Raw genomic sequence first — 26,381 nt, 5'->3', positions numbered from 1 at the left:
CATGTTGTGGGGTTTTTTACACTGAATTGTCTTTTTTGTTGTTGTTTTTCTGTGTGTAGCATAAATTGAGGACAGACTAGAAGACAGATATTTACTGAAAGCATTAAAAAATGCTTTGTGCGACTGAAATGATTTTCCCTCACACTGTAAGAAGGGCAAGTCCAGCTCCCAGGCACTTTTATTCCTCACTCCCTCTACCTTTCTTTGCACTGAAAACCTCACCGCCCTGTTTCACGAGGTGAACACCATGGTGGTGTTTACCCTGCGGGAGGGAAAACGCCTTATTTACATTGCCCAAGATGCCTTCAGTTCCCTGTGAGACTGCAGGAGAAACTTCGGCTCTGACCATCCCAACCAGTTCCTCCTTGGCCTCAGCCCCTGTTACGTCTGTCTGTCTGTCTGTCACCAGCACAGAAAGAAAATCAAGCTCCTGTGTCCCAATTTCTTGTCCCTCAGCAAGTAAAACTTACATGTCAAGGGCATCCAAAGCCTGCCTGGTTTCTGTGTGCAGCTTTAGTTCCCCATGAGGACAGCATCTGAGAAAAGAAGATAAAACCCCGTTGTAAGGATGATAATGATGGATCCCGATTATTATTTGTTTAATTAAAAGAGTCCCGACAGATACAGAGGCAACAATTAACCATTATTTTCCATGAAGAACTTGGACAACAGCTGAATAAGTTAATGGGTTGTGAGATAAAAAGACAAATCATTACAGCTAATGGTTGGTCTGTTGTTTGTGAGTCTGAAGGTGTACGGTAGAGTCCTCGCACTTCCATCTAAGGTCTGATTTAAGGGGCTTTTTGCTCTTTCTGTTAACACACAATAGACACAATTTTCTTCTGTTGTGCAGCTGGGATTATCCAGGAGCCATGGAATTCAGTTCTAAATGAAAATTTAAAACTATTCATTGCACTTCATTAGTTGACTTCAGGAGGTTTAATTGTGGAAATAAATTATAGAGAGGTCAGTTCATAACTTTTGATTTACTTTACACCCCCTACCCCACGTCAGGAGGGTGCATTAGGGTAATTAGGGCTAACAGAGACCCCAACCTTGCCTTCCCCCTGCAGCCTGGCGGGGTGTCCCCAGGGCCAGCGGTGTCCCCAGGGCCAGCGGTGTCCCCAGAACCAGCGGCTGTCAGGACAAGGGAAGGTTTTTTGCAAACACTGCCACCCCCTGGCTTTTTCCACAGTGTTATTTTTTATTCCCCAAATAAAAAGACTTAACTTTGTGTTGCTTCACGGAGCTGTGCGCTTCACTCCTACGAATTGCCTGTGCAAAGGCCAAACACTGCGGGACTGGGAGTAGTTTCTCCACAGGGATTCAGTGGCCGTGGGGACTTCACGCCATGAGCTGCCCGTGGAGACCTCCCCAGCGGTGGGGTGAGCGGTGCGGGATGGCTCAGGCCCGCAGGGTCACGGAAAGGGGCTGGGAAGCCCAAACCCCCATCGAGGCCGCGTTTGGGGCTGGGGCGCTGCACCCTGTGGGGTGTGTGAGGCAGCTGAGGCCCAGGCCCCACTGCGGCCTGTGGGATGAGGGGATCTCAGCCCAGCGAGGGCTGGCTTTAAGCAGCCCCGGGGCTTCGTGAAGGCGGAAGGGGAGCCGCGGAAAGGCCCGGCGGCGAGGCAGAGGGGGGTGACCGGGCCGTGAGGCTCCGGTTCCGCGGGCGGAGGCCCCCGGCCGGCGGCCATGGCGCCTCTGCGACTACAACTCCCAGCAGCCCCTTCGCGGTGCCGCACTACCGCCCCCCTCCACGCCGATTGGTCGAGCCTGAAGGAAGTGTTCTGCGCTCTCCCGTTGGTTCAGGGAACTGTCAATCACGGCGTGACGGCGGCCTGGAGGGCAGGCCGAGGAGGTATTCTCGAAAGCGACTTGCGCCCTTTGCGTGAGGTCGGGGTGGCTGCGGGTGTGAGGCGGGCGGTGGCGCAGTTGGCGTGGCGCATGCGCAGAGCGGCGCGGGGAGAGCGGCGGCGGGGGGTGCTGCTGAGCCCCGGACAGCTGGAGGGGTAAACAGGGCAGGGGGCGGGGGGCACGGCCGGGCCTAGGCCGGCCCGCACCTTAGGGCCCTGCCCGAGCCCCGGGGACGGCGCCCGGTGACTGCGGGGCCCTTGTGATTTCCCCGCTCTTCTCGGTGCCGCTCTCCCCCCCGCATGGATGGAGCCTCGCAACTTCCAGTGCCCGCTGCGCCCGGGAGGCCTGACAGGTAACGGTCCCGAGGGCCGCCCGGGCCCCGCAGCCCCTCCTTCCTGTCAGCTGTACCCCCCTGCACTCCCTTTCCTGTCACCTGTCCCCCCTGCGCCCCCTTTCCTGTCAGCAGCCCCCCCTCCCCTCATCTGACAGTTCCCCCCACGCCCCCCGCTGTCCCCCCTTTCCTGGGGGTTGGGTTACCCCCCGCCCAGGTCCTGTCAGCTGCTCCCCCCTTATCTCCTTGCCAGACATCCCCCCACTCCTCTTTTCCAGCAGTCAGACCCCATCCCTCTTCACAAACCCTCCTTTATCCAGCCCCCTCCAGCCCCTCACCCCCTGTTTTTCCCATCCCTTCTGCCTGCCCCCACTAACCAAGCCCCCCTTTCCCCCAGCCCTGTCCATACCTGCATCCTCTGGCTGGTACCCACCCCCCAGCTTCAACCCCTGCTTTTTGGCTTCTGTTTTCCCCCCTCCCACAGCTGGCACTGCCCTGGCTTCACTTTCATCTCCCTTTCCTAGGGGCTGACTCTGCCCTGCTCCCCTTTCCCTCGCTAAAGCCTTCACCTGAAGCTCTCCCCTGCCCTGGTGGGTGTCCTGGAGCCCCTTGCGTGGAGATACCAACCTTTCCTCCTCTGCCCAGTGTCTGCTGGCAGAACTCCTTCCTGGAGCCACTGGGCCGTGTGGGTTTTGGCATCGGGCTGTAACTTGTGCTGGGTCGAGGGGTTGTCTTGCATCTTCTTCTTTTCCTGTGGGTGATCAGCTGGAGGATGAAGACTAAAGGTGCGATGCCAGCTTAGGGGGCAGCTGCCCGAGCTCTGAGCGCTGTGTCTCTGGGCATATCAAAGTTTCCCTGACACTACCGTCCTCTTGTGCTGGGTCTGTCAGGTCGCAGCTCCCACCTCCTCTCCTGTCCACCTCTGTTTTAGCAGCTCTTCCGTTGTTGGCTGGATCTGTGTTCCGAGCCATCTGTCCTGAGGAGCGACTGCTGCTCCTGGCAACTCCCATCAGCTGTAGCAAAACCTTCTTTTTACAAGGTGTCTGCTGTTAACCAGGTCATTTCTTCTTGTTTCTCTAGATTTGTTTAAAAAATCGACCTATTTACATGTATATATTTTAATTTGATCCGTCACCCCCTGGAAAGTCAAGGTAAAGAGGATAGGGAAAACAAGTTGAGAGGCTAAAGATTACTGAGTTGGGTTCTAGGTGGTATTTGGATGGGTGAAGTAATTTATAGATGCTTAAGGGAAGGGTCACAGGAATCTTCCTTAGGGATGAACTGCGAATCCGCAAGGCTCATGGTGTGCAGACTGCTGCTTTATCAATGACCTTGAGTTTGGAGGCTGAGAAACTTGGGTGCATCCAAACAGTGAGGATTTGGATTGCTCACTTAAGAACGAGTGCTGCTGCTTCGTGGAGTTTCTTCATGGCGATGGAGCTTTTTGGAAGGGCGATGGTCACCAGGTTTGAACATTGAAGCCCCGTCTGCAGGTCAGCGCGTTATTGTGTGTGTAAGTGAGGTCAGGGGGTGTGTGTAGGTGGTTCTGTGAAGGGAAAATACATTCAAGTGAAGGAACAACCCCCCAAATCCCGGCTGCGTTGGGACCATTCATTATTAAAACAACCTAATCATTTGCATTATCGATGTTGAGGCTTTGTTTCTAGACTTGGAGTGAGTGTTTCAGGAAAATTAGAAGATCCAGCTGGGGAAAGGCAGAGAATCTTGTTCCTCCCCTCCCTCCCCGTACCCTGAAGCACCCTTTCAAAGCGCACTTTTCCAGGAGCTTAAGAGGCTCTTACGTTACTGTCAGTGTAAATAGAGCCTGGCAGCTTTTGAGCCCACAGCCTGCAGAAATCTGCGGCTTGTTAATTTTTGACTGCAGATTTAAAGGCCAAGTGTGCGAAAGTTCTTTTTCTGCCCCTGGAGCTTTGCGTCGCGGGAGCAGAAGAGTCCGCGGGTGAGCTGCAGGTCGGATGGTCCCTCCGGATGCTTCATGGTGCCGCTGTGGATGAGGTGAAGACTGTAACTGGATCACAGGTTTTTAGTCCTGTCTGGGGTATCCCAGGCAGGTTTGGAATAGTGCGGGATGAGGGAAGGTTGTCCTTGCCTGTAACTGAATGCAGACATACTCGTGAAAGGTGATGGAAAAACGTGCTCCAGCGTCTTCCAATAAATGACCAAAAAAGGTCACAATGGTCTCTTATGGGTGGCCAAAGTGAAGCTGCTTGTGGGATCATCACTGGTAGCAATAGTGCGAATTTATCAGAAATTGTTCCCTGTCACCGGGACTTAATCCTCTCATTTCATCACGAGTTGGTTGTGCAGGTTTAGGTAAAAGCCAGAGAACTGCATGAATGGTTTAGGAAACAGTATATCCAAAAGCGAACTGAATTTGCACAGCGTTTTTTGCTGGAGCAAAAATGGGAGGTTTTGCTGAAAGAGGAACATCTTACACGAATTTCCATGTCTTTAGTGGTAAGAAATGCACAAACTCTTTGAAGGGCTTTCATGATTGGAAGCCTCTATGTGTCTAAGAAATCGGAGACACTGTTTATTTTTCTTTGATTATTTATATATTTTTTTCCAGGACATCTACAAATCTTGGGGTATTTTATGCTTTATGCCAGGATCAGTTTCTAACATAATTAGAAACTGTTGATCTCCATGGACAATGATGCGGTCAATATAATATCTAGTGTTAAGAGCACTTAATGCTTGTTTCATAGTAAGAACTCTACGTGTATTAACTCCAGAACTAATTAATGATGATATTGATGGTGAATGTGAGTCTGGGATTGTGACCAGTTGTGGCTAATGGACAAAGTTGGACCTGGAATGAGAATTTGGGACTTTTTCATTCTTTGTCTGTGATTCCATGATAATTGAAGGTTGCCAAAGGCTTTGCGGCTGTGCAATACCTGTTGGACAACAGAAAAACAGCATCAGGAAAACAAGAAAGGCTCTTAGAGTCTTCCTGGCCAAACATATTCTGGGAGACCTTTAAGCATTTTACAACATTTGGTCGCCAAACCAAGCCCTGTCTAGACAAGAGAGACACCTTGGGCTCATGTGTTCCCGTTTGACTTGAAGCTGCTTTTTGAGTTGGCAGTCGTCGTCTTTCTTGCAGAAATTAGCAGGAAAGCGTGTCTGGAAACCACATCCCCGTGGGTGTCTCCAGCAATGTGGCTCATTGAGCCCGGCTGGCACGTGGATGTGGAGCTGGCCTGGGACACAGGTAGTGATGGGGCTGGCCTGGTTTCCCATGTTCACCTTTGAGCTGCAGAGGCAGCAGGATCCACCTGCCCTTGTGCTGAGTGCTTTAGAATCCTCAAATTGTGGAATCCTTTTGGATTGAAAAAGCTCCTCAAGCTACTTGAGTCCAACTGTTCCCCACCCCTGTCCCTGCCCCATGTCCTGAGAGCCTCATGACACAGGGAAACTCCCACAGACGGCACTGGAAGGAAAACGGAAATCATTTAATGACACACGTTGTGTCCTCCAAATTATAGAATCACTTTGGTTGGAAAAGACCCCCATCAAGTCCAACCGTTGCCCCACTCCTGTCTCTGCCCCATGTCCTGAGAACCTCATGTCCGTCTGTCCAGCCCTCCAGGGCTGGTGACTCCAGCACTGCCCTGGGCAGCCTGTTCCAATGCCCCACAGCCCTTTGGGGAAGAAATTGTTCCTAAATCCGACCTCAACCTCCCCTGGCGCAACTTGAGGCCGTTTCCTCTGCTCCTGGCGCTTGTTCCTGGGGAGCAGAGCCCGACCCCCCTGGCTCCAAGCTCCTTTCGGGCAGTTCAGAGATCAGAAGGTCTCCCCTCAGCTCCTGTTCTCCAGCTGAACCCCCCAGGTCCTTCAGTCTCCATCACACTTGTGCTCCAGCCCCTCACCAGCTCCGTTCCCTTCTCTCAACTCACTCCAGCCCCTCCATGCACTTTGCTGCAGGTTCCTGCTTCCCCTCCTTCCCGGCAGCTGCTGTTGTCTCCATACAGACTCTGTCTCTATAAACATGCAAACCAATACCTCCTCTAAGCTCAGGTGGAAAGCCAGAGGATAGGTATCAAAATCTGATAGCTTAATCATCTACTTCAAGAATTAGTGTGAAATATTGATGAGCAAATGCGTTCAAAGTGCTGCCTCCTGCTATTAAGCCTGGGACTGAACCAGCATTACTTAACATGAGAGTGAGTGAGGTTAAATATGCTTAAAACTTAAGGTGTCTTCTTGGGCATGCATGCTGGCTTTCCTGGGGGGGTGAGGTTGGATTTAGGAACAATTTCTTCCCCAAAGGGCTGTGGGGCATTGGAACAGGCTGCCCAGGGCAGTGCTGGAGTCACCATCCCTGGAGGGTTGGACAGACGGACATGAGGTTCTCAGGACATGGGGCAGGGACAGGGTGGGTTATGGTTGGACCTGATGATCCTGAGGGGCTTTTCCAACCAAAATGATTCTGTGCTTCTACTTCTGGAGTAAAAGGAATGTGGATTAACTGAGTACGTGACAGACAAATCCATACACACTAGCTCAGTTTCAGACTGGCCACTGGCTTCTAGGGAACCCCTGATTTACTCACTAAAACAGATGATGAGATCCACAAAATCTCAGCTCATTGCTCCAACATCTGGGGGTGTGAGTTGAGCTTCGCCCACCCTGGTGAAGTCGAGGTGTGTGGCAGAGGCTGTTTGCTTTACTGGAAGTCTCTGCTGACGTGGACGGGGTGAGTTTGGGCTGCGTGTGCGTGTCTGGGGTTGGAGTCGGAGCTGGGGAAGGTCCGGCCTCATCAGCCCTTGCTGGGCACAAGTAGGAGCGAAGTCTTCCCGCTGTCCCGACTCACCTTGTGTTCAAGGCCTGCGCTCTCACTGTGGGAATGTGATCAGTTTTATTCTCATCATATGTTCAGAATAAGGCAGAATACAACCGCGAGGGCTGCTCATCGGCTGCTGTAGCGACATTTATCCGCAGAGACCCACAAACACCTGTGCCTGCTCTCTGTGTTGTACTCGAGATCCTGCGCCTTCCCAGAAATTCCTGCTTGGGAGCCTACTGCTCCGAATTCCAATTTGCAGTTTGTTTGTTGGCTTTTCTTGCCATCTGTAGGTCTGAATGACATTGCTGTGTTTGCTGCACGGAGGAGCCGAACTTCCACATTGGCCAAACTCTGTGCGGAAACGGGAATGTTTGGTACCTCCTACCTGAAGTCACTCACAGTCGGAACCGTCGTTTTGCAGCAACGCGACACAGGAACCGGTGGAGCATCAGGCAGGGTTTGTCGAAACTTCAGCCTGACCTCAGCTGAGTTATTTGTTGCTGTGTTGCTGTGAAATGTTCTTGTTTCAGTGAATCAGCATTTCCTCATTCAAAAGAGGACATGTTTGAAAATTTGGGCTTGTTCTGCTTGTGAAAGCTTTTAAAGAGAATTTAAAACTAGTGGGCTGCATAGGACAAAACGGATATTTAATATTTATTTTATTTTTTAAGTTTTTTTGTAAGAGAACTGTAGAAATACCCAAATGGGACAGCTCAGGGCCTGTGGTGTGTAGATGAGGTGAACTGCATAATTTCTCAGAGACTGGCTAGTCCTATGCTGGGCAGGGTTGCGACATTGACTCCACCATCTGAATGTTTTCTAGCAGGTTTAGTTAATTCTATAGGGTTTAAATTATTTAGGTTAGTGCATTAAATATGGAACTCTGTTAACAGTGTGGAAAACTTTTAATTTCTCCTGGAAATACAACTTTAAATGAGCGCCCCTTTTCTATTGCTAATTGAGTGTTGAGGTGATAGTGTCACCTCACGGTTGGCTGTTGTGATTTCTGAGGAACATTTATGCCCTTTCGGTTCTTTTTTTTTGGCTGGTAATCAAACGTAGTAAATGAGAGAGAAAAGGTGGCCAAAAATGTTGATGCTTTGTTATTCACAGTATAATCCATCTTGTTGATGGAGAGTTTGGGAGATGTGAATTCGGATGCGATGGTGGGAGCTCAGCTGTGGATCAGGGTGCTGCCCTGGCCTTGCGGGGTCTTTGCTGCCATAAAAATGCGACTTCTTGATGCTGATGTAGGTCTGGAGTTCTGTTCGTCGTGGATTTCTCTGCAAACGGGGCATGGCCTCTTTCATCAGATGTTCTTCAGTCTTACGTTGTTCCTTCCCATCCTCAAGTTTCTTGCAGAAGCCTTTATACAAAACTTTTCAGTTCTTAACCACCGCTGTATTTTGAAAATCAGGTACTTGACGTTGTATATGAATGGCCTAATGTATTTGTCTGCCTTCATTCTCTCCCTGTTGTGTTCTGCAGGTAATTAAACACCCTTGGTGTGGATCTTCGCTCCGGTGGCATGCTTGGATGCACAGCAGCTCTTCCGATAGCTTCTCATCTGCCCCATTGCCAGAAGATGGCGAAAGCCAACATTACCAGAGACATCATCCACAGACAGATCAAGGTACGTGCTGGCCAAGCGCTTGCTTGTGTTGGGTGGAGAGCAGACGGGATCGGCATTTGCTGCGTCGCGAAATACTCATGTTGTTGCCTTTACTTATGGAAAGATCTCTGCTGCTTATGTATCGATAAGCTGTATAAGAAGCTTAAGAGACCAAACACATAGGACCTATCGCTGTCCTTACTGAAGAGCTGGGATGGAGCGCGGCGTAACGGTTCTTCTCCCTAGCAGGAGCGCACCCGCTGGTTTGACATCAGCAGGTCTGTTCCTTTTGAGCGCAACATTGAAGAGAGAAATCTGGCTGCTCGTGTTTGGGCACCACAAAGAACCCTTAGCCAGCTTCCCTCGAGAGTTTTCTGTCTGCAGCTTTACGTGTTCTCTTTGTGTGATCTTGCCATCAAAGGTATTTTCTGACTGTAGTAGAGTTGACGATCTCTGTCTCAGTCTTTTTCTGTCTCTCTTCTTTAAAGAGTGGTGTGTTTGCTTCCTCTGTGCAGGGAAAAGCTTCTGCGGTGGTCGGATCAGTCATCTGATGGCTGCATTTGTGAAATATCTCTTAACGTGAAAGGACCAGCTCCTGAAGACACAATAGGCAATTATTACTTGGACTCAGAGGCCTTAAATCATTTGCAGCTTTGCTGGTAATCAGCATTCACAAAAATGGTCTGTTAGTGGCCAGAATAAAGAACTAGGAGCTTGAATGCTCACTTTGCAGTTCGGTACCAAACTTTGTGTTATAAGCTTGCTATTTAATCCACGCGCACAGATTTATTTTGTGGCTCTAACAAGGAAGGGATGGTTTTGTGGTTAGAGCATTAGCCTGGGACTTTTTCACCCTGGCCGCTCTGTTAGACGTCTGTATGTGACCTTGGCAAGGTTGCTAAGTCTGACGGTTCCTTGTAGAACAAGCAATATCCTGCTGCACAGAGCTCACAAGGCCACTGAGGTTGCAATAGCAAGGCAATTATAACTGCAGCACCTTGCACCGGGCCCAGCAGTGTTTTGGGAGTGCTATCTGTAATAACATGTCAAGGGGTTTCACATTTGGAATGGAACTTGCTACTAAAAGCCTGTTCGGTTTTGTTTTTCCTCCAATCGCCTTATATCTGTCTCCATTTTGTTTTCAAAAGCTTTTGTTGTGCGGAGCTCGTTGCTTAACGTTGCTCTGCAGAGCTGTAATGTCGTACACTAGCTCTTTGTGTCTGCCCTGTGACTCCTGATGCATTCCTAGTACCGTAACTATGATTTTGCCATTAGTATTCTCATCTATAAATTGTGATAACGATGGCTTGAGTTGCCTGACTATAGCACGGCATGGGACAGGACTGAGGCTGAATCAGGTTCTGGGACAGAATCTCCTCGGACATCAGATGTTCCATCCAAAACATGACTCGCATTCTCTTTCCCTCACGCCTGCCTCTGCAGTTGGCCTCCTCTCATGGAAGCCATCTGCTCACGCATCTGTGGACCCCGCCAGCTCACAGGGGAAACAACTGTCCTGTTTTCTTCACCTTCATTCGTACTGCGGCGGTTCTGCGGCAGCTGTTCCTTCCCTGCAGAACAGGCTGTGCTGTGGTGCCGCGGCCACGCGCTCCTGCTCCATTTCTGAGCAAATAAGCCATCTCTAACGGACGCTTCCCAGTTACGTTCCCCAGTGCTTCGCCCTGTGGTGGTGATAAAGTTCTGTGTAATGGCAGAATTCTGAGCAGCTGTGTCTTCAGGAGTGAGTTGCTTTCAAGATCCTTGCCGAGGGATAGCGACAGGCATCGTTTCTGGCCCCGAAATAGGCAACTTATTCTGTCTTGGTGTAGACCTCTCAAAATACTTCTTGGCTACCCAGGCGGAGCCTGGCAATTAGATAAACATCATTTTAAAGCAATTCAGGGGCAAGGGTTACAAACTGCCTACCTGGAGATGATGCGGGTGATGTCTCCCTACTGCAGGACAGGTACCTAATGCTACGCACAACCCAATACATGGCAGAGACCCTGCTTGATTTTTAAAGTTCTTGAATCTTCTCCTAAAGAGGAAAAAAAAAGAGGTGTATTTGTATCACTGTAGACAGTGTGGCTTGTTTGCTTCCTGCAGGAGAGGGGTGCGCTGGGCTTCGAGCGACACTATCACGTCACCGATCCCTTCATTCGACGCCTGGGCCTGGAAGCAGAATTGCAAGTGAGTGGGTCCTGTTTAAAATAGCAAACTGAGCTACTTGTACAACTTAATGCAGAAAAGACAGCGTGCGGGAGTGTATGGAATTCTCTCGGGTGGGATAGGTGCTGATTACTTCGACCTGTGAACTTCATAAGGGCCAGGGATAGCTTGGTGGGACCTCCTATGAGGTTTCTGTGTTAGATAACGCACCTACACACAAACCTTTAACGGGTGTCGATGGACTGATCCTAACAGGGTACCCAGAGAAGACAACTGTGAGCTGGGCAAGGCACTCAGCTCTGACACTGAAGACTTAAAGAATAGGTGCTTGTGTTGCAGCCTGACACAGCCTAAAAAGATATCTTGGTTTGGGGGAAGGAAGAACTCGTTTATCCCCCTTTTTCTACCACATCTCCCATATCAGACGCTACTCAATGCTCTCTTAGTCTTTCCTGTTGCAGCTGGGAGTTAATTTGGATGAAGATGTGTGCTGCAGTCACCCAGCAGCAAGGTGCTTCTAAAAGAGTTAGCAAAAGTGTGTTTTCCCTGCATTCCCAGAGAACCTGCACATGTAATTTGTCAGCCTAGCCAAGGGCTTTTGAGGCAAAGTCACCTTTCCGTGTGTACAGCAGGATTTCATCTGCAGCCTCTGAGACTGAACTGCCATTTCATTTTGCGTTTTCTACCTCCCCTGCTATAGCATGTCTGTCTTTTCTGGAGGTGCTTATCTGCCACGTGGGTGTTTTGGGGTGTTTTTTTTTCAGAGTTGGAATAAAAAAACCTGCTTGTATGGGAACAAGTTGTTTTGTGCTGCAAGTTCTCCGTGTCCTTGTCTAAGAACAGCTCTGTTCGATAAGTCCGAAGTTTGTGTAATACTAACTTCCCTTTTTAAATTCTTGTTGTTCCTCAGGGTCACTCTGGGTGTGTCAACTGTCTAGAGTGGAATGAAAAAGGAGAGTAAGTATGTGCCTTGATTTGGGGGATAAATAAACCCATAACCCCAGGTTTTCCCAAGAGGAGGATGTGGGGTGACTTATCATAAGCAGCTGCTTCCCATTCCTGGTCAAGTGGAGCTCAGGCTCCAAGTTTTGAACCGTAGTAGAGCTCAGGCTTCAAAAGAAGCTTTATTTTGTTAAATATATCTGGATATTATTAGAAACGCCCCTTTCGTGAGTTCAGAAGGGAAATGGTCAGACTAAGAAGTGGAGATTGAAGGCTGCTTCTCTTCTCTTAAGTGGTATTATGGATTATAATGGATCTTTAGGATTTGCCCAGCTGGTAGTGACATTTCCCCACCCCCTTCGCCGTGCTGCTCAAAGCTTCTGCTGGGGGACAAATATCTAAGGGAGACAGGCAGAGCATTTACCCCTCTCTCCAGTTCTAGAGGGAAACTAAACCTAAGAGCATTTCTGTTAGCCAAGTGGAACAGAGCATCTGCATGAGAAAGGACTGGGTGGAAGAGCATATATTTTTGACATACCTCTTGTAAGATCCAAAGTCCTGCTGTCTGATAACACTCAGGATTATTTACTAGTGAACATTTCATGTATTTAAAAGATCAGGCTACAGGGAACTAAGTTTAAAACAGCTGATGGTTGCAGATGTCAGATTCTTTTGCTTTGAATGAAGATAGATGAACAAGGCAAACGGCGCCTTGCAATACCGCTCCCACACCCTGCGCTGGAAAACAGTCTGTGAATCACTGAGAGAGCCCTGGCCTGGGACGGCTTGGGCACATCCGCAGCCCAGGAATGGATTGTGGATGGTGCAGAGCAGTTAATTAAGCCAGGCTAATCAGGAAAATGGAGGCCCTGCATTTTGTTCTTGACCAAATGCTCCTGTTGTTTTCCCCCACGCCACCCGAGTCTACGATGAGCTGGTTCAGTGAGCCGAACCAACGACGAGCGCTCGCTTTATCTGCTGTGGGGCTGATGTTTGGCTGGTTTAGCTCCCTGAACCGGCTGAATGGATCAGTGCACGGGGAGCAACTGGAACACATGGCTGAGGAAAGAGGGAGGAAATGGGCTGCTTGGAGCTGAATTAACTTAATGGCTGTGGTCAAACCACTCTAAGAAATTGGGCATGGCTTAGAACAGAATACCTGATGCATACTTGTCTTCTGTTTCTTTTAGCTTGTTGGCCTCTGGCTCTGATGACCAGCATACCATTGTCTGGGATCCTCTGCACCACAAGAAACTCCTTTCTATGCACACGGGACATACTGCAAACATCTTTTCTGTCAAGGTATATGGTTAGGTATAATGAACAGCTAACGAATCAGTGACCTAAGCAGCCAGAGAATAGATTCTTGCTGGGAAACATTTTCCTGCAAGCAATTTCCCCTTCCAAATAATTTAATATTTCTAATGTCAGGGAAAAATTGCATTAAATCTACTATGTGCACTTTTTAGTTTATGCAGCTCCTGGACTTATCTCATTCCCTTTGTAAATTCAAAGGAAATGGTTGTAGCAAATGGGGGTGAGACTGTTTTGTGTGTCGCTGGAGCTGGTGACTGTTCAGTGTGCACGCTGGCCTGTGTGTAATGTAGGTGATAACGTGGGTCATCGCATGTTCCTAAAAACAAGCCACTCTGTGATGTGCCAGGCCACCTCGGCCGTGTCCGTGTGAACAGCCTCAGCGCTTCTTGCTTTGAAATGGCAAATCTGTTCCCTACAGTTCTTGCCGCATTCGGGGGATCGGATCCTCATCACGGGAGCTGCAGATTCCAAAGTGCACGTCCATGACTTGACTGTCAAGGAGACCATCCACATGTTTGGAGATCACACCAACAGAGTTAAGCGGATTGCCACGGCTCCCATGTGGCCTAACACCTTCTGGAGTGCAGCAGAAGACGGGCTAATCAGGTACGGAACTCTCGTCGTTCTGCCCCAAAATTAATTGGATTAGGATCCACTGCGGTATGTACTGTGCACAGATCTGAAGAGAAACTGTCTCTGTACTAAAGAGCTTAAGCTAATCTTTCCTTTTCCTGAAATGGGCAGGATTCATCTTGAAATGTAGACTCCTCTGATAAGTACTTTCCTCAGCTCCTCTGTTTTTCTCCACTGAAAAGGGAGGCCAGGAAAGGAACAGCCACATCAAATGGAAGGGAGATACAACGCTGAGAGACGTTTCCCTCTAGAGTCATTGAGGCACTAAGATGAGCAATGTTACTACGAGAGTTTGTTTCGTATGAGCTGCTATTTGTGAGGTCACGACTGGGAGTTTAATTTGAAACGTGAATAGTTTTGTGCACATTATAGAGCTGGTTTTAGTGGTTATCCCAGTACTGAGGCCTCGTGTCTCTTGAACTGAGGGACTTCCAGTAACCGGTGGCACAAATAGCAGTTAATGTCATTAGCGTCACCTCTTCAGAGGAAACGGCCTCAAGTTGCGCCAGGGGAGGCTGAGGTTGGATTTCGGAACAATTTCTTCCCCAAAGGGCTGTGGGGCATTGGAACAGGCTGCCCAGGGCAGTGCTGGAGTCACCAGCCCTGGAGGGCTGGACAGACGGACATGAGGTTCTCAGGACATGGGGCAGGGATGGGGGGGGTGAATGGTTGGACTCGATGATCTTGAGGAGTTTTCCCACCAAAATGATTCTGTGATTCCGTTACCCAGTGGCACGGGCTGCCTGACGCTCTCTTCCCTTTGCAGACAGTACGACCTGCGGGAGAACAGCAAGCGTTCAGAAGTCCTGATAGACCTGACCGAGTACTGCGGGCAGCTGGTGGAGGCCAAATGCCTGACGGTCAACCCCCAGGATAACAACTACTTAGCAGTAGGGGCGAGCGGCCCCTTTGTTCGGCTCTACGACATACGCATGATCCACAACCACCGGTAATGACAACTGTTTTTTCTGGGCAGATGTGAGTGGTACAGAAATCTGTCCAGGGCCCTGATGGGAAGGGGGGGTTGCAATGATCTGGCTCTTGATTGTCCTGCTGTGGATTTTTACCAGTATTTTTTTATCACTCAGAGAATAATTTCCATTTGTGTGAGCGCACTGGGGTGTGTGAGGCAGGCTTGTGACTTCACAGCTGTGTTGGCCTTGCCCTTGTGCATGAACAACAAGCGCCAGCGTAGATGAGGCTTCCAGCAGTTGAATGCTGTGATTATAAGACTGTTCTTCTTTTTGGACAGAAAAAGCATGAAGCAAAGTCCTTCAGCTGGAGTTCACACGTTCTGCGACCGACAGAAGCCCCTCCCGGATGGAGCGGCGCAGTACTATGTGGCAGGTACGGGGACCTGTGCTGGGGGTGACTGATGGGACTTTAATGCCTGAAGAAGCAGAGTTGCACCCTTCACACCAGAAACCGCTGCTTGGAAGAGCTCTTCTCTGATACAGGGACGTTCCACAGAATCACAGCTTATTTTGCTTCTGGGCTGTGAAGCATCCTGGGATGGGTTAGAAGGGGGTGGTCAGTAGGTCAGAGAGGTTCTCCTGCCCCTCTGCTCTGCCCTGGGGAGACCACACCTGGAATCTTGTGTCCAGTTGTGGCCCCTCAGTTCCAGCAGGACAGGGAACTGCTGCAGAGAGTCCAGCGCAGCCACCAAGATGCTGCAGGGAGTGGAGCATCTCCCGTGTGAGGAAAGGCTGAGGGAGCTGGGGCTCTGGAGCTGGACAAGAGGACACTGAGGGGGGACTCATTCCTGGGGATCAATATGGAAAGGGGCAGTGTCAGGAGGATGGAGCCAGGCTCTTCTGGTGACAACCAGGGACAGGACAAGGGGCAATGGGTGCAAACTGGAACACAGGAGGTTCCACTTGTATATGAGAAGAAACTTGTTCCCGGTGTGGGTGGCAGAGCCTGGCCCAGGCTGCCCAGGGGGGTTGTGGAATCTCTTTCTCTGCAGACATTCCAACCCGCCTGGACACCTTCCTGTGTAACCTCATCTGGGTGTTCCTGCTCCATGGGGGGATTGCACTGGATGAGCTTTCCAGGGCCCTTCAGCCCCTCAGATTCTGGGATTCTGTGTAACTCTTGCTGACGTTGCCTGCTCGCTCTCCCTGATCTGGCAGTGCTGTGTGTTGGTGAGCTGGTATCACTTCTGGTCTAGCGTAAATGCCTTTTTGTCACTATTATTGGGAAGTTGGGGACTGGATAACCTGGGTGCTCTAGGCTTTCTCCTGGAACTGGTCCCAGCAAGGCTGCTGTTCAACATCTTTTTGGCACAGAAGTGGCTCGTCCTCATCCTGCGGATGAAGAACCAGCGATGCAGTGTCTGGGCAGTCTAGATGACATTCTTTTCCAGTGCTCATTATTTACTATTTCTTTCCCCCAAAATGTTTGATTGTTTTTCAAGTGTCTTAGACCAGCACGTTCAGCAGACCGGTTTTGACTGTTTTGCTTCTGATGAGTCCCGCCAGAGAATTTAAGAAATCTGAATTGGTCATGCAACACATCTGCTGTCTGAAGCAAAAGAACCTGTGTGTGAGCTGAATATTTAGGAGTGTTAGTTTGATTGTGCTGAGGGCTTTATTAAGGAAACCTGCTCACAGGGTTGAGGTTGGAGGTTCTTGTTTGCAGATGGCCACAAATTGCAGAAGCCGAATCCGTAGTGAATCCCTAAAACTGAGATTTGCTGGGTTCTGCAGACTCCACTGTTAGCAAACTAGTTGTAAATCCAGTCTTCTCTTCACATGGAGGTGGCCTTGCAGAATTGATACCTGGAACTTGTGAAGAGGCAGCTACGCACATCTCCGTGTTTTGGTGGCTGATGGAAGGATTCAATAACCAATACGGGACATGGAAAATCACTTGGGTGCATGTGGAGTGACGTTGCTCTCCTAACAACCTCCTGTGAAAGGGAGCAGCTGGGGTAGGACAAAGACAACAGTTACCGGTTCTGCTAATACACCTGGACCTCTTCTCTCCACAGGGCACCTTCCCGTGAAGCTTCCAGACTACAACAACCGGCTGAGAGTCCTGGTGGCCACGTACGTCACCTTCAGTCCTGATGGCACCGAGCTTTTGGTCAACATGGGAGGGGAACAGGTAGGGAAACAGCTACAGATTGGCAGAAACTTCACATTTGGTTGTGTTTGTTGAGTTACTGTATGTTGTGCTTTCTTGAAAACAGGTATAGCACCTTCTCTGAGGGTAACGTGATTGATTTGTAAACCGCTTTCTGTTTTTTTCAGACCAAAAGCTTGGTATTAGGGATTCATTTGTTGTGCTGCCACTGATCAAACTTGAACCGCATTCTGTCTGGTTTTCCAATTCACATTTCACTCTCTGGAAGAGGAAAAAAAACCAAACCAGTTCTGGAACTGACCTTTGCTGACCTAGAAAAGATTACATAACTCATTCTTGAAACATCAAACTGCTTCTGTAATAGAATGTAGTGAACAAGGAACTTAGGGAGGCAGAGGCCTTCACCTGCAATATTGATTGCTTTAATTTTAAGCGCTGGGCAATATTCATGGATCTTCTGTAAAGCCCATCAGTGAAATGAGAAAATCCTCCTGACAGCATTAATCAGCATGGATTAAGGAGGAACTTTGCTCGTGGGCAGGTTACTCCGTGGTTGTCCTCTACAGATCTCTCTCACACGTGTGCTCATTCCCTTTATGAGAAGGTGCTGAGTGAGATGGATTGTGGGTCTGATCTGGGCTACTAGTTCCTACACCAGCAGTTTTAAATTAGGGCTTTGCAGGGCTGCTTTTGGAGTCTCTCAGGAAATCTTGGTTTCATCTCTGAGAGACTTTTACCTTGGTTTAGTGTACTGCATCTTTCCTCTCAATAAATGCTTGATTTCTTCATGATCACTGCATTACTTACATGGTTAAAATATCTTCTTGGAGTTGAAGCTTTTGGAGCAGGTTCACTTGTGGTCAGTTCTGGAGGTGTGGAGAGGGTTTTCTTACCTCTTGGGTACAACAGGGCTCCTGTTTCTTAGCATTATCCTTTCAGAACCCAGCGCAGGAATGGAACGTGCCACTGGTGCTGCTGTCGTCCCATCTATAAACCAGTTTCCCAGTTAGAAAATTGGAAATAGCAAAACACAGACATGGAACCACGTACAATCCAGCTCTGTTTTATTTCTGTGACTTGAGCTTCTGTGTTTCACTGACTTTTTATTTTTTGGTCTTCATTCCTTAGGTCTATTTGTTTGATCTAACATACAAACAGCGACCATACACTTTTCTCCTCCCGAAGAAGTGCCATACTTCAGGGGGTAAGTACGATGCCGTCCTGAAAGGGAGTGGAAGGGCAGAGTGAAACCATGTACCACACAACTCTTTTTAAGGGCGCAGCCCAGTTTGGGCAGGAACTAGGAAAATTAATTAGGGCACGGGTGTTCCTGGGCTGTTTTTACAGTGCAGTTCGTACCCCGTGTTCTAAACCCCTTCTACAGAGTGACAAACTTGTGTCTTGAGAGGAGAGGTGAGCTGTCGAGAGGTGTGCGCATGTGTGAACTAAGGAGAACGTTTAAAGCTGCGCACGAAGGATAAAGCAGAATTCATCGAGGGGTTGGGGTCCCAGCATCCTGCCTTAGACTGAGGGGGAAATCTTTGTGGATTGGCATGGAAATAGCATGTTTTTATTTTTTTAAACATAACAGTAAAATGTAGAATACATCTGTTATCCCCCGATGCGCCTATTAGGAAGGAGACAGAACAATCTCTTCGCTAGTCTAAGAATCTGGCCTGGCACTAATATCCCTCCTGATGGGTGAGATAGTTGAATCAAAAAGTCATTTATTTGATGAGTAAGTATAGCCAAAAGCCTTTTTATTCCTGGCCCTGTTTCTTACAGGGCCTGTTTGCACACAGATACTGCAGGCACAGAGCGGCTGCAGCGTTATTCCCCGGGCAGAGCTGACTCTTATCAGGGAGTGTTCCCTGCTCAGCCCCTTCCCTGCTTTCCCAGCGCTCTGGCGGGGTTTGATCTGTGTACTCAGCGCGCCTTAGGCCTTAATCTAACACACACATCCTGGTAGCAAATCCACGTCCTGCCTGCCTTTCTCTTCTGTCTTGAATGCCTGTGGGCGATCCGTACGGCGGGATCTGGTGAGGTCACGCTTTAAATGGCAGGAGAGCGTTTGAACAGGCTCACGGTGCTGTGGTTGCAGCGAACGCTCCACCCTGTTGGGCACAGAAAATTCAGACAAAGGCTGTGAAAAGGCGGCATCGGTACAAAGGCTGAGTTTCATGTGCCTGCACGTCTCCGCACACCAAAATCTCTGAGCGGTTCGGTAGATGGGTTGGACGGTGTCCCCGATTTCCCAGCCTGTGAAATGGCCGCAGGAGCACTCCCAGCTGCAATGTAAATGCAGTTTGTAGAGCTTGAAGCTGAATATTTTCTGCAGAAATGGCAGGTGATGTGGCTGCATGACCTTCAGAGGATTAGTTCAGCTTGTAACAGCTCCTCGAGCAGCAGGGTAAGAAAAGAACGAAAGGAGGAAAGCGTCTGGAATTCCTTTACTGGATTCCTCCAGCAGTTCTACTCATCCTCCTTGTTCTATTAACTGCTCAACAGCTTAGCTCCATGATTCTTTATCTGACTGAATGTAAAATATACAGTTACTAATGTTACTAAATACTAGAGCAGTTTTAAATGTCAGGCTTCTGATGATCCATCAGATGCTTCCATTACGGCCTCGGCTCAGTGTGAGTGCAGTTCAGTTCACGCTCTGCTCTCTTTGTGTGTGTACACTTAGTTCTACGTGTATCTACTCTTCTGTTCTCGAGTTGTGTGTTGCGAAGGACGCTGCAAAGGTTATTTTAGCCAATGTAAGAAGGCAAATCAAATCCGTGTGGCTGGAGGAGGTGGGATGCACGGAATCATGGAAGTTTGATTTCTGCTCTGAATGGGCGTTGGCTCAGCTGTACAATAAACCCCTGAAGCTTCAGATGTTAGTTTGTATAATCAACATTGGTACTTAGCGTGCCTGTATGGTTGTTTTCTTTCTAACCTCCAGAAGTGCAGAATGGAAAAACCTCTACCAACGGCGTGTCGAACGGCATCCATCTGCACAGCAACGGCTTCCGCTTGTCTGAAGGGAGAGCACACGCGAGGTAAGGGGACATTCCTACCTACGTGAAAGCCCTGCGGCTCTGTCCTCGTCCTCTTGCCAGGGTTTGGTACCACTAAACAAGGCGTGAAGTGCAAATCCACTTGGCATGTTGACTTGATTGTCAAGTGGCCTCTGCCTTAGGAGCTGCGTTTGCTTCTGGTGTGTGGGCTGCGAACTAGAGTCACATCAGGCAAGATCTGACGCTGGGAGAAGTGTTGTCCATGAGGATTTTTCCCCTCTTTTGAAGAATTAGTGCAGACAGAACTGAGAAATGACTTTTCAGGCCCAGAAGCAAGGTGTTCTTTGTTGTCCTGAGTACTTGTTGCTTCCAGACCTGCAGGAACTGTGTCTCGGTAAATGGGAGAGGTTATCAGGTCGAAAGAGCTTTGCCATTTTTTTGGGCACCTTCCTGCTGCAGACTGAACTGAAGCAGCCCAAATTGCTTTACGACAGTGGCGCAGGAGTATCCGCAGTCTGCACGTGAGTGGGGAAGGGATGGAGAGCCCTCTTCTATTGTTCCTGCTGCTTGCTTTCATTACCAGCAAAATGCAGTTGGGATGAAGCAGAAGGAGACTCGAAGCACATCTTGCTGACTGCTTTTCCTCCAGCTGATGAGACATGGTTAAAAGTCAAGACACAGTGGCTTAATACCATATATGGGTAGTGTTAGGTTCCACCAAAGTCATTTTGTTGGATTTTTTCGGCTCGTTTCCTCTAGATGGCCCCTCCACCACGGCAGCAGAGATGTGGCTGCAATTTGGGGTTGCTGAGCCTTGTGCAGGATGCTTGGTTTCTTCCCGAATTTGCATTCTGTTATACATTGCTAAAAGAGGATTAGAAATGTTTTTTATGCAGTCAAAAAAAAAAAGGCGTATTGTGAAGTCTGAGGGATTAGACGCTGAAAATACCCACTGTTCAATTCTGAATTTATGTCTGTATATAAAGCAAAAACAGTAACAGCCACACGATGGTCAAAAAGAAACCTTCCTCCTGCATTCAGGTTATTCAGGTACAGGGTTTCTTTTGCCTTTTTTCTGCAGCTTTTGGTATTGGTTAATGCTGGGATTTGCTAAGCTGGAACAAAACACTGCAGACATTTTCCTGGCTTACCCGTGCTCCTTTCTGCTTCCCCTTCAGTCCCCAAGTGGAGTTACCTCCCTACCTGGAGAGGATCAAGCAGCAAGCCAACGAGGCCTTCGCCTGCCAGCTGTGGACACAAGCCATCCAGCTCTACAGCAAAGCAGTGCAGAAGGCCCCCAACAATGCCATGCTGTACGGAAACAGGGCCGCTGCCTACATGAAGCGCAAGTGGTAAGGAAGGAGAGAATATCGGGGAGTTTAGCGTCACTTCTGAGTGCCACGCTGCCTTGTTGGCCTCTGCGAAGCACTCGATTTGCTGATGTGGGGGGTTATTGGATCAAACTGTAACTGGTCACCTCTGGCATAGGTCAAGGGGGTTGCACAGCGGCGTGTCTTGGAGAAATTACAGCCACAGATCCCACACAGGCAAGCACAGCTGGTAATAGCTCATCGTTTTGCCCGCTGGCATGCTGAGTAACGTTCTGTTCCTTTCCTGTTTAAAAACAAACCAAAATTCCACTTCTGAGTAACAGCATTATGAGTGTCTCCAAGGGTGTTTGCATTTCTTTGGGTAGTTCTGATCTGCATTAGAGTGTGGCTCTAAATCGGCTGTCAACAGATGAGGTAATGGTTACCGTGCTTCCTAACTCCTTATCTCGTGATATGAGGTGGTTGTGGGACTGCCTGGAGTTGCTTTGGTTGCTGCTTTAGCCAAGGAACTGGTACCGCAGCTAGACTGTGTCACCCCGGCTAACCCACGCTCCCGGGACTGGAAACAAACCCCCCTGAGGGATCTGGGGAGGTGGCAACTGGTGCCGCAGAGTCTGGGGGAGGTTCTGCCTTAATTGTTGCAAAATATTCTGTTAGCCTCTGCAGTAGGTAATGTCTTCTCTGACCAATAGCCAGAGCTGCATCTGCAAGATACAGCTGAGTTATTTTAGTATCTGTCCCCTTGAGCAGGGTAAGACTGAGGAGCATGACTTGCCATTAACATATTTAAAATAGCTGTGGTCCTTCATCGACATTTGCTTTGTGAGGATATCCTTCTCCTCTCCCTGCTGAAATCCCCAGGATGAATTCTCCCATCTTCTTGCCAAGATAAAGAGCAGCCAGCCGTTGTTGTGACTGTTGGTAACTGGCCTACTGGCCATTTTGCAATAGCAGAGATTTGGGAGCTGCCTCAAAAAGACCTCAGTGTTCAGAGGGAGAAGAACAATAGGTTGGGATTAAGGAATGGAAGACAGAAGCCGAGTGCTGATCTCCTGAATGACATTTTTCTTATAGAAATCATTTTTCCCGAAGGATGTTGGCAGATCTGAACCTTTCTGTGTGTCAGCTACTGCTTTGCTATAGTTTTTGGGAGGAGGAAGATGTGAAAATACATGCGCAATGGGTTCCTGTGGCATGCAATGATTGCAATTTAAGTAGCACTGAGCTGATACCTTCTCAGGTGCAGAAAAAACAGGGCACTTTTCTGCTGGAAACATCTACTGGTGTATGGCAGAAAGTGGCCGGGTGTCACTGCAAAAGGGGGTGACGCGGTTGGACGGTGTCCCATGCTGAACCAGGTGTGTCTCTGAGGTGTCCTTCATGTTCCGAGCAGCAACGGCTATAGGCCACAGAATACTGCAGGTCTTGCTTTGGCCTCGTTTGCTGAAAACTGAAGAGATCTGGCAAAAAAAGTCTGTAATTTCCAAACCTCCCCGTGCTCATCTCCCTGAAGATGCTGCTCGTACGCTGCAGCACTAAGGCCGTCCTTTGAAAATCTGCTTGTAAGAGCCAACTGCATCCCTCTCCAGATTGCTTTTAGGGTCTATGCTCGTGATACTTAGCTGATTTCTAGTGTGAGGTTGGACTCTATGATCTTAAAGGTCTTTTCTGACCGAAACGGTTGGCTGATTCTGTGCCGTTGGTGCACCAGGTGTGCGAGCCCTGCCGGACTTCTCAGCCTCCCGCAGTCCGAACTGGATACCAGCACCAGGGTTCCCCAAGACTCCCCCGTTCCAGAGCACACGCAGAGCCATTCTTATCCCCACAGCTTGGGGAAATCAAGCGTAGCATCCAGTAACTGTAAAAAGGATATAAATATCCATTGTGACAGCAGTCTGCTGTAATGCTTATTTCTAAAACTTGCCGATTTTTCCTATGAGGGTGAGCAAAGACCGCTGCTTTACACATTTGTCCATCAGGGCTGTGAAGTGTGGTGGTTCCGTAGCTCCTCGAGGGCTACAAGTGGCTGTGGGCAGGGAATCGTGCTGCCACGCCGTGCGTCCACACAGGGGCACGCGTGAGCCGCCGCGCTGCCACGAGCCCGCTCGCCTGTGCAGGAGAGGCCTTGTCTGCTTGGCCAGAGGGCTCCTGCATCCTCCATCTTCAAAGGACTTCCCGAAATGTGTTCTCTCTGTGAGATCAGCTCGGTCGGATTTAAAATGGCAGGTCAGGACTTGCTGTGCATTCGCTCTGTGGTCACGTTACAGGAAGATCACAGAATCCCAGAATGTCAGGGGTTGAAGGGCCCTGGAAAGCTCATCCAGTGCAATCCCCCCATGGAGCAGGAACACCCAGATGAGGTTACACAGGAAGGTGTCCAGGCGGGTTGGAATGTCTGCACAGAAGGAGACTCCACAACCCCCCTGGGCAGCCTGGGCCAGGCTCTGCCACCCACACCGGGAACAAGTTTCTTCTCATATACAAGTGGAACCTCCTGTGTTCCAGTTTGCACCCATTGCCCCTTGTCCTGTCCCTGGTTGTCACCAGAAGAGCCTGGCTCCATCCTCCTGACACTACCCCTTTCCATCTTGATCCCCAGGAATGAGTCCCCCCTCAGTGTCCTCTTGTCCAGCTTCAGAGCCCCAGCTCCCTCAGCCTTTCCTCACACGGGAGATGCTCCACTCCCTTCAGCATCTTGGTGGCTGCGCTGGACTCTCTGCAGCAGTTCCCTGTCCTGCTGGAACTGAGGGGCCACAACTGGACACAAGATTCCAGGTGTGGTCTCCCCAGGGCAGAGCAGAGGGGCAGGAGAACCTCTCTGACCTACTGACCACCCCCTTCTAACCCACCCCAGGTACCATTGGCTTTCACATTACAGGAAGGTGTGTAGAGGTGCAGCAGAGAAGCCGGGCTTGGTGCCCCTGGGAAACAGCAAATGCTGTTAGTCCATGAGTGTGTGGGCTCTCTGCTTTTTGGAAACAAGCTGTGGGGTGAAACGAGGGCTGGGAAACAGCAGTAGAAAGCGTTCGCTATTTCCGCTTGGGCTATCTAACCCACCCCTGCTTTTTCTTCAGGGATGGGGACCATTACGATGCGTTAAGAGACTGCTTGAAGGCCATATCCCTGAATCCGTGCCACCTGAAGGCCCACTTCCGTCTCGCCCGCTGTCTCTTTGAACTCAAGTACGTGGCCGAAGCACTGGAGTGTCTGGATGACTTTAAAGGGAAGTTCCCAGAACAAGCACACAGCAGCGCCTGCGACGCGCTGGACAGGGACATCAACGCAGCCCTCTTCTCCAAGAGCGATAACGGTGAGTGCCAGCGGCCAGCGTGGTTCTTGAAGGTTATACTAAAATCTAACGATCAGACAAGGAGTTTTCTCCTTAAAATGCCTTTCTGAAGTAAAGCTCCGACTTGTGAGAGAGATTGTTATTGTGCACAAAAACTGGCTGGAGCCTGTTCTTTCCTTGCGCCTGGGCCTGGTTTGCACTTGAACGAGGGTATGATAAAAGGAGTCTGATGTGCCCAGGAGATAATCTGCTTGTGCTCTAAACCCTGCTTGCTGCTGGAATTGTCCTTAACTCTTCTCTGAAGCTATTGGGGTCTCCTAGAGTGCTTTCTGTTTGCTGAGAACATGTCTTTCCCCAAATTCTGATGAGGGAAATCTGTTGTCTTTCCAGCTGAAGACAAGAAAGGAGGTGGTCCCATCCGGCTGCGAGCCACAGGCCGCAAGGACTCCATCTCAGAGGATGAGATGGTGCTGAGGGAGCGCAGCTACGACTACAAATTCCGATATTGTGGCCACTGTAACACTACCACAGACATCAAAGAGGCCAATTTCTTTGGCAGGTATGTTGGCAGAGCATAATAGGGATGCAGGACAGGAGTGTGAGCAGCAGCAGAGTGCTCTCTTCCATCGGATAAAGCCTCACGCGTAGCCCCATGTGACTGTTCATAAAATGCCGCTGACACCGGTTTGCAGGGTTGAAAAAGATGACAGAAACCCTCCTCCTTGTGTGGCTGCATGAATAGCTGGTTCGGTAGCAGATCCACGGAGGACCCGGTTGGGCTAGCGTTTCAGAAAAGCCATTTGGGATTGCAAACGTGAATCCTGGGGATGGAGGGAAGCAACACAAAAAGCTTTGTCTGGATCCGTAAGCGTGAGGGGTGGCAGCCCGCTGATTATAGACGCCAGCTGAGATTCTGCTGTCTGCTAGAGACTAGCCTTGGCTCTGAGCCGTGATCTCCAGCCTCTGCTCCTCTCACCCTAGCAATGCACAGTACATAGTCAGTGGCTCAGATGACGGCTCCTTCTTCATCTGGGAGAAAGAAACCACCAACCTCGTTAGAGTGCTGCAGGGAGACGAGTCGATTGTGAATTGTCTCCAGCCTCATCCCAGTTACTGCTTCCTGGCTACCAGCGGCATCGACCCGGTTGTACGACTGTGGAACCCGAGGCCAGAGGTAAGAGCTGCCGTCACAGACTGTCTTGTCGTGACATGTAACGCACTCCGGTCTTTCCTCCTGGGATCTCTTGAGAGTCACAGCAGCAGTAACAGCCCCTCTTTGGTCCTAGCGCTGTCGTGCTGAGTTCTCTCCCTTCGTTTTTTGCAGAGTGAAACTCTCAATGGCCGTGTGGTAGTAGACATGGAAGGTGCTTCCCAAGCCAACCAGAGGCGGATGAACGCCGACCCGCTGGAGGTGATGTTGCTCAACATGGGGTACCGGATTACAGGACTGACCAGTGGCGGGGCTGGAGGCTCAGATGATGAAGACAGCTCAGAGGGGCAAGTCCAGTGCCGGCCCAGCTAAAACAGAACTGCCTCTCCTTCCTCTAATTGTTTGGCTGAAAGGGAACCTAGTTTCCTTGGTCCTGAACTTTCTCTGACGAATGACTGCACTGTTTCGCACTATGCACAGAGTAGGACAAGCTGGCAGGGGCAGGAGCGGCCGTCTCTTTAAACCATCGCCACCACCTCCTCCTCCTCCCGTCAGGCTACTGAGCAGCGTGGCAGTGCCGTCCGGGTTTGCTTTTAGTGGAGTTTAGTCCCAACAGGGGTCTTTGAGTTGTCTGTGAGCAGTGTAAGCTGGCGATGTATTTTTCCAGAGCTGCTGTGTGATCTGGTAGAGGAGGATGTTGCCCGCATTCATGCATTCGCAGACGGGATGTTAAATTCCTGAATAAAATACAAACCTAGGGCAGGGGTTACGGAATGAATTTACTGCAGTGATCTTGGTCTTGAAAGCTTCACTCTGCTTTTGTGCTACCAGCCCGTCTAGAGGCCCCT

The 26,381-nt window shown here is 49.6% G+C and overlaps 1 protein-coding gene across 2 annotated transcripts; it reads left to right on the top strand.

Moving 5' to 3' along the window:
* The first annotated feature begins 1,944 nt into the window (after positions 1–1,944).
* WDTC1 (WD and tetratricopeptide repeats 1) lies at positions 1,945–26,307 on the top strand. Of its 2 annotated transcripts, none has more exons than XM_080357370.1 (16): positions 1,945–2,206; positions 8,487–8,631; positions 10,717–10,800; positions 11,690–11,736; positions 12,912–13,023; positions 13,457–13,644; positions 14,438–14,620; positions 14,924–15,018; positions 16,664–16,779; positions 17,887–17,962; positions 19,709–19,805; positions 20,942–21,115; positions 24,169–24,404; positions 24,774–24,942; positions 25,365–25,557; positions 25,708–26,307. In XM_080357370.1, exons 2-16 carry the CDS (start codon positions 8,527–8,529, stop codon positions 25,903–25,905), a joined length of 2,073 nt encoding a protein of 690 aa, XP_080213496.1. In that variant the 5' UTR covers positions 1,945–2,206; positions 8,487–8,526; the 3' UTR covers positions 25,906–26,307. The 2 variants fall into 2 exon arrangements, with proteins under 2 accessions (XP_080213496.1, XP_080213497.1); XM_080357371.1 differs by lacking the exon at positions 1,945–2,206 and adding an exon at positions 3,658–3,678.
* Positions 26,308–26,381: the final 74 nt, after the last annotated feature.

This window comes from Nesoenas mayeri, assembly GCF_963082525.1.
Source record: "Nesoenas mayeri genome assembly, chromosome: 21".
In the NCBI taxonomy this organism is placed as follows: Eukaryota; Metazoa; Chordata; class Aves; order Columbiformes; family Columbidae; genus Nesoenas; species Nesoenas mayeri.
This window is presented reverse-complemented; position numbering and strand designations above follow the sequence as displayed.

What these genes read in the sequence shown, in the direction of transcription:
- WDTC1 (XM_080357370.1), top strand. Translation starts at nt 8,527, where the DNA reads ATGCTTGGATGCACAGCAGCTCTTCCGATAGCTTCTCATCTGCCCCAT. An exon ending in TCATCCACAGACAGATCAAG is followed by an intron (nt 8,632 to 10,716) that starts GTACGTGCTGGC and finishes TGCTTCCTGCAG; the next exon opens with GAGAGGGGTGCGCTGGGCTT. An exon ending in CAAACATCTTTTCTGTCAAG is followed by an intron (nt 13,024 to 13,456) that starts GTATATGGTTAG and finishes TGTTCCCTACAG; the next exon opens with TTCTTGCCGCATTCGGGGGA.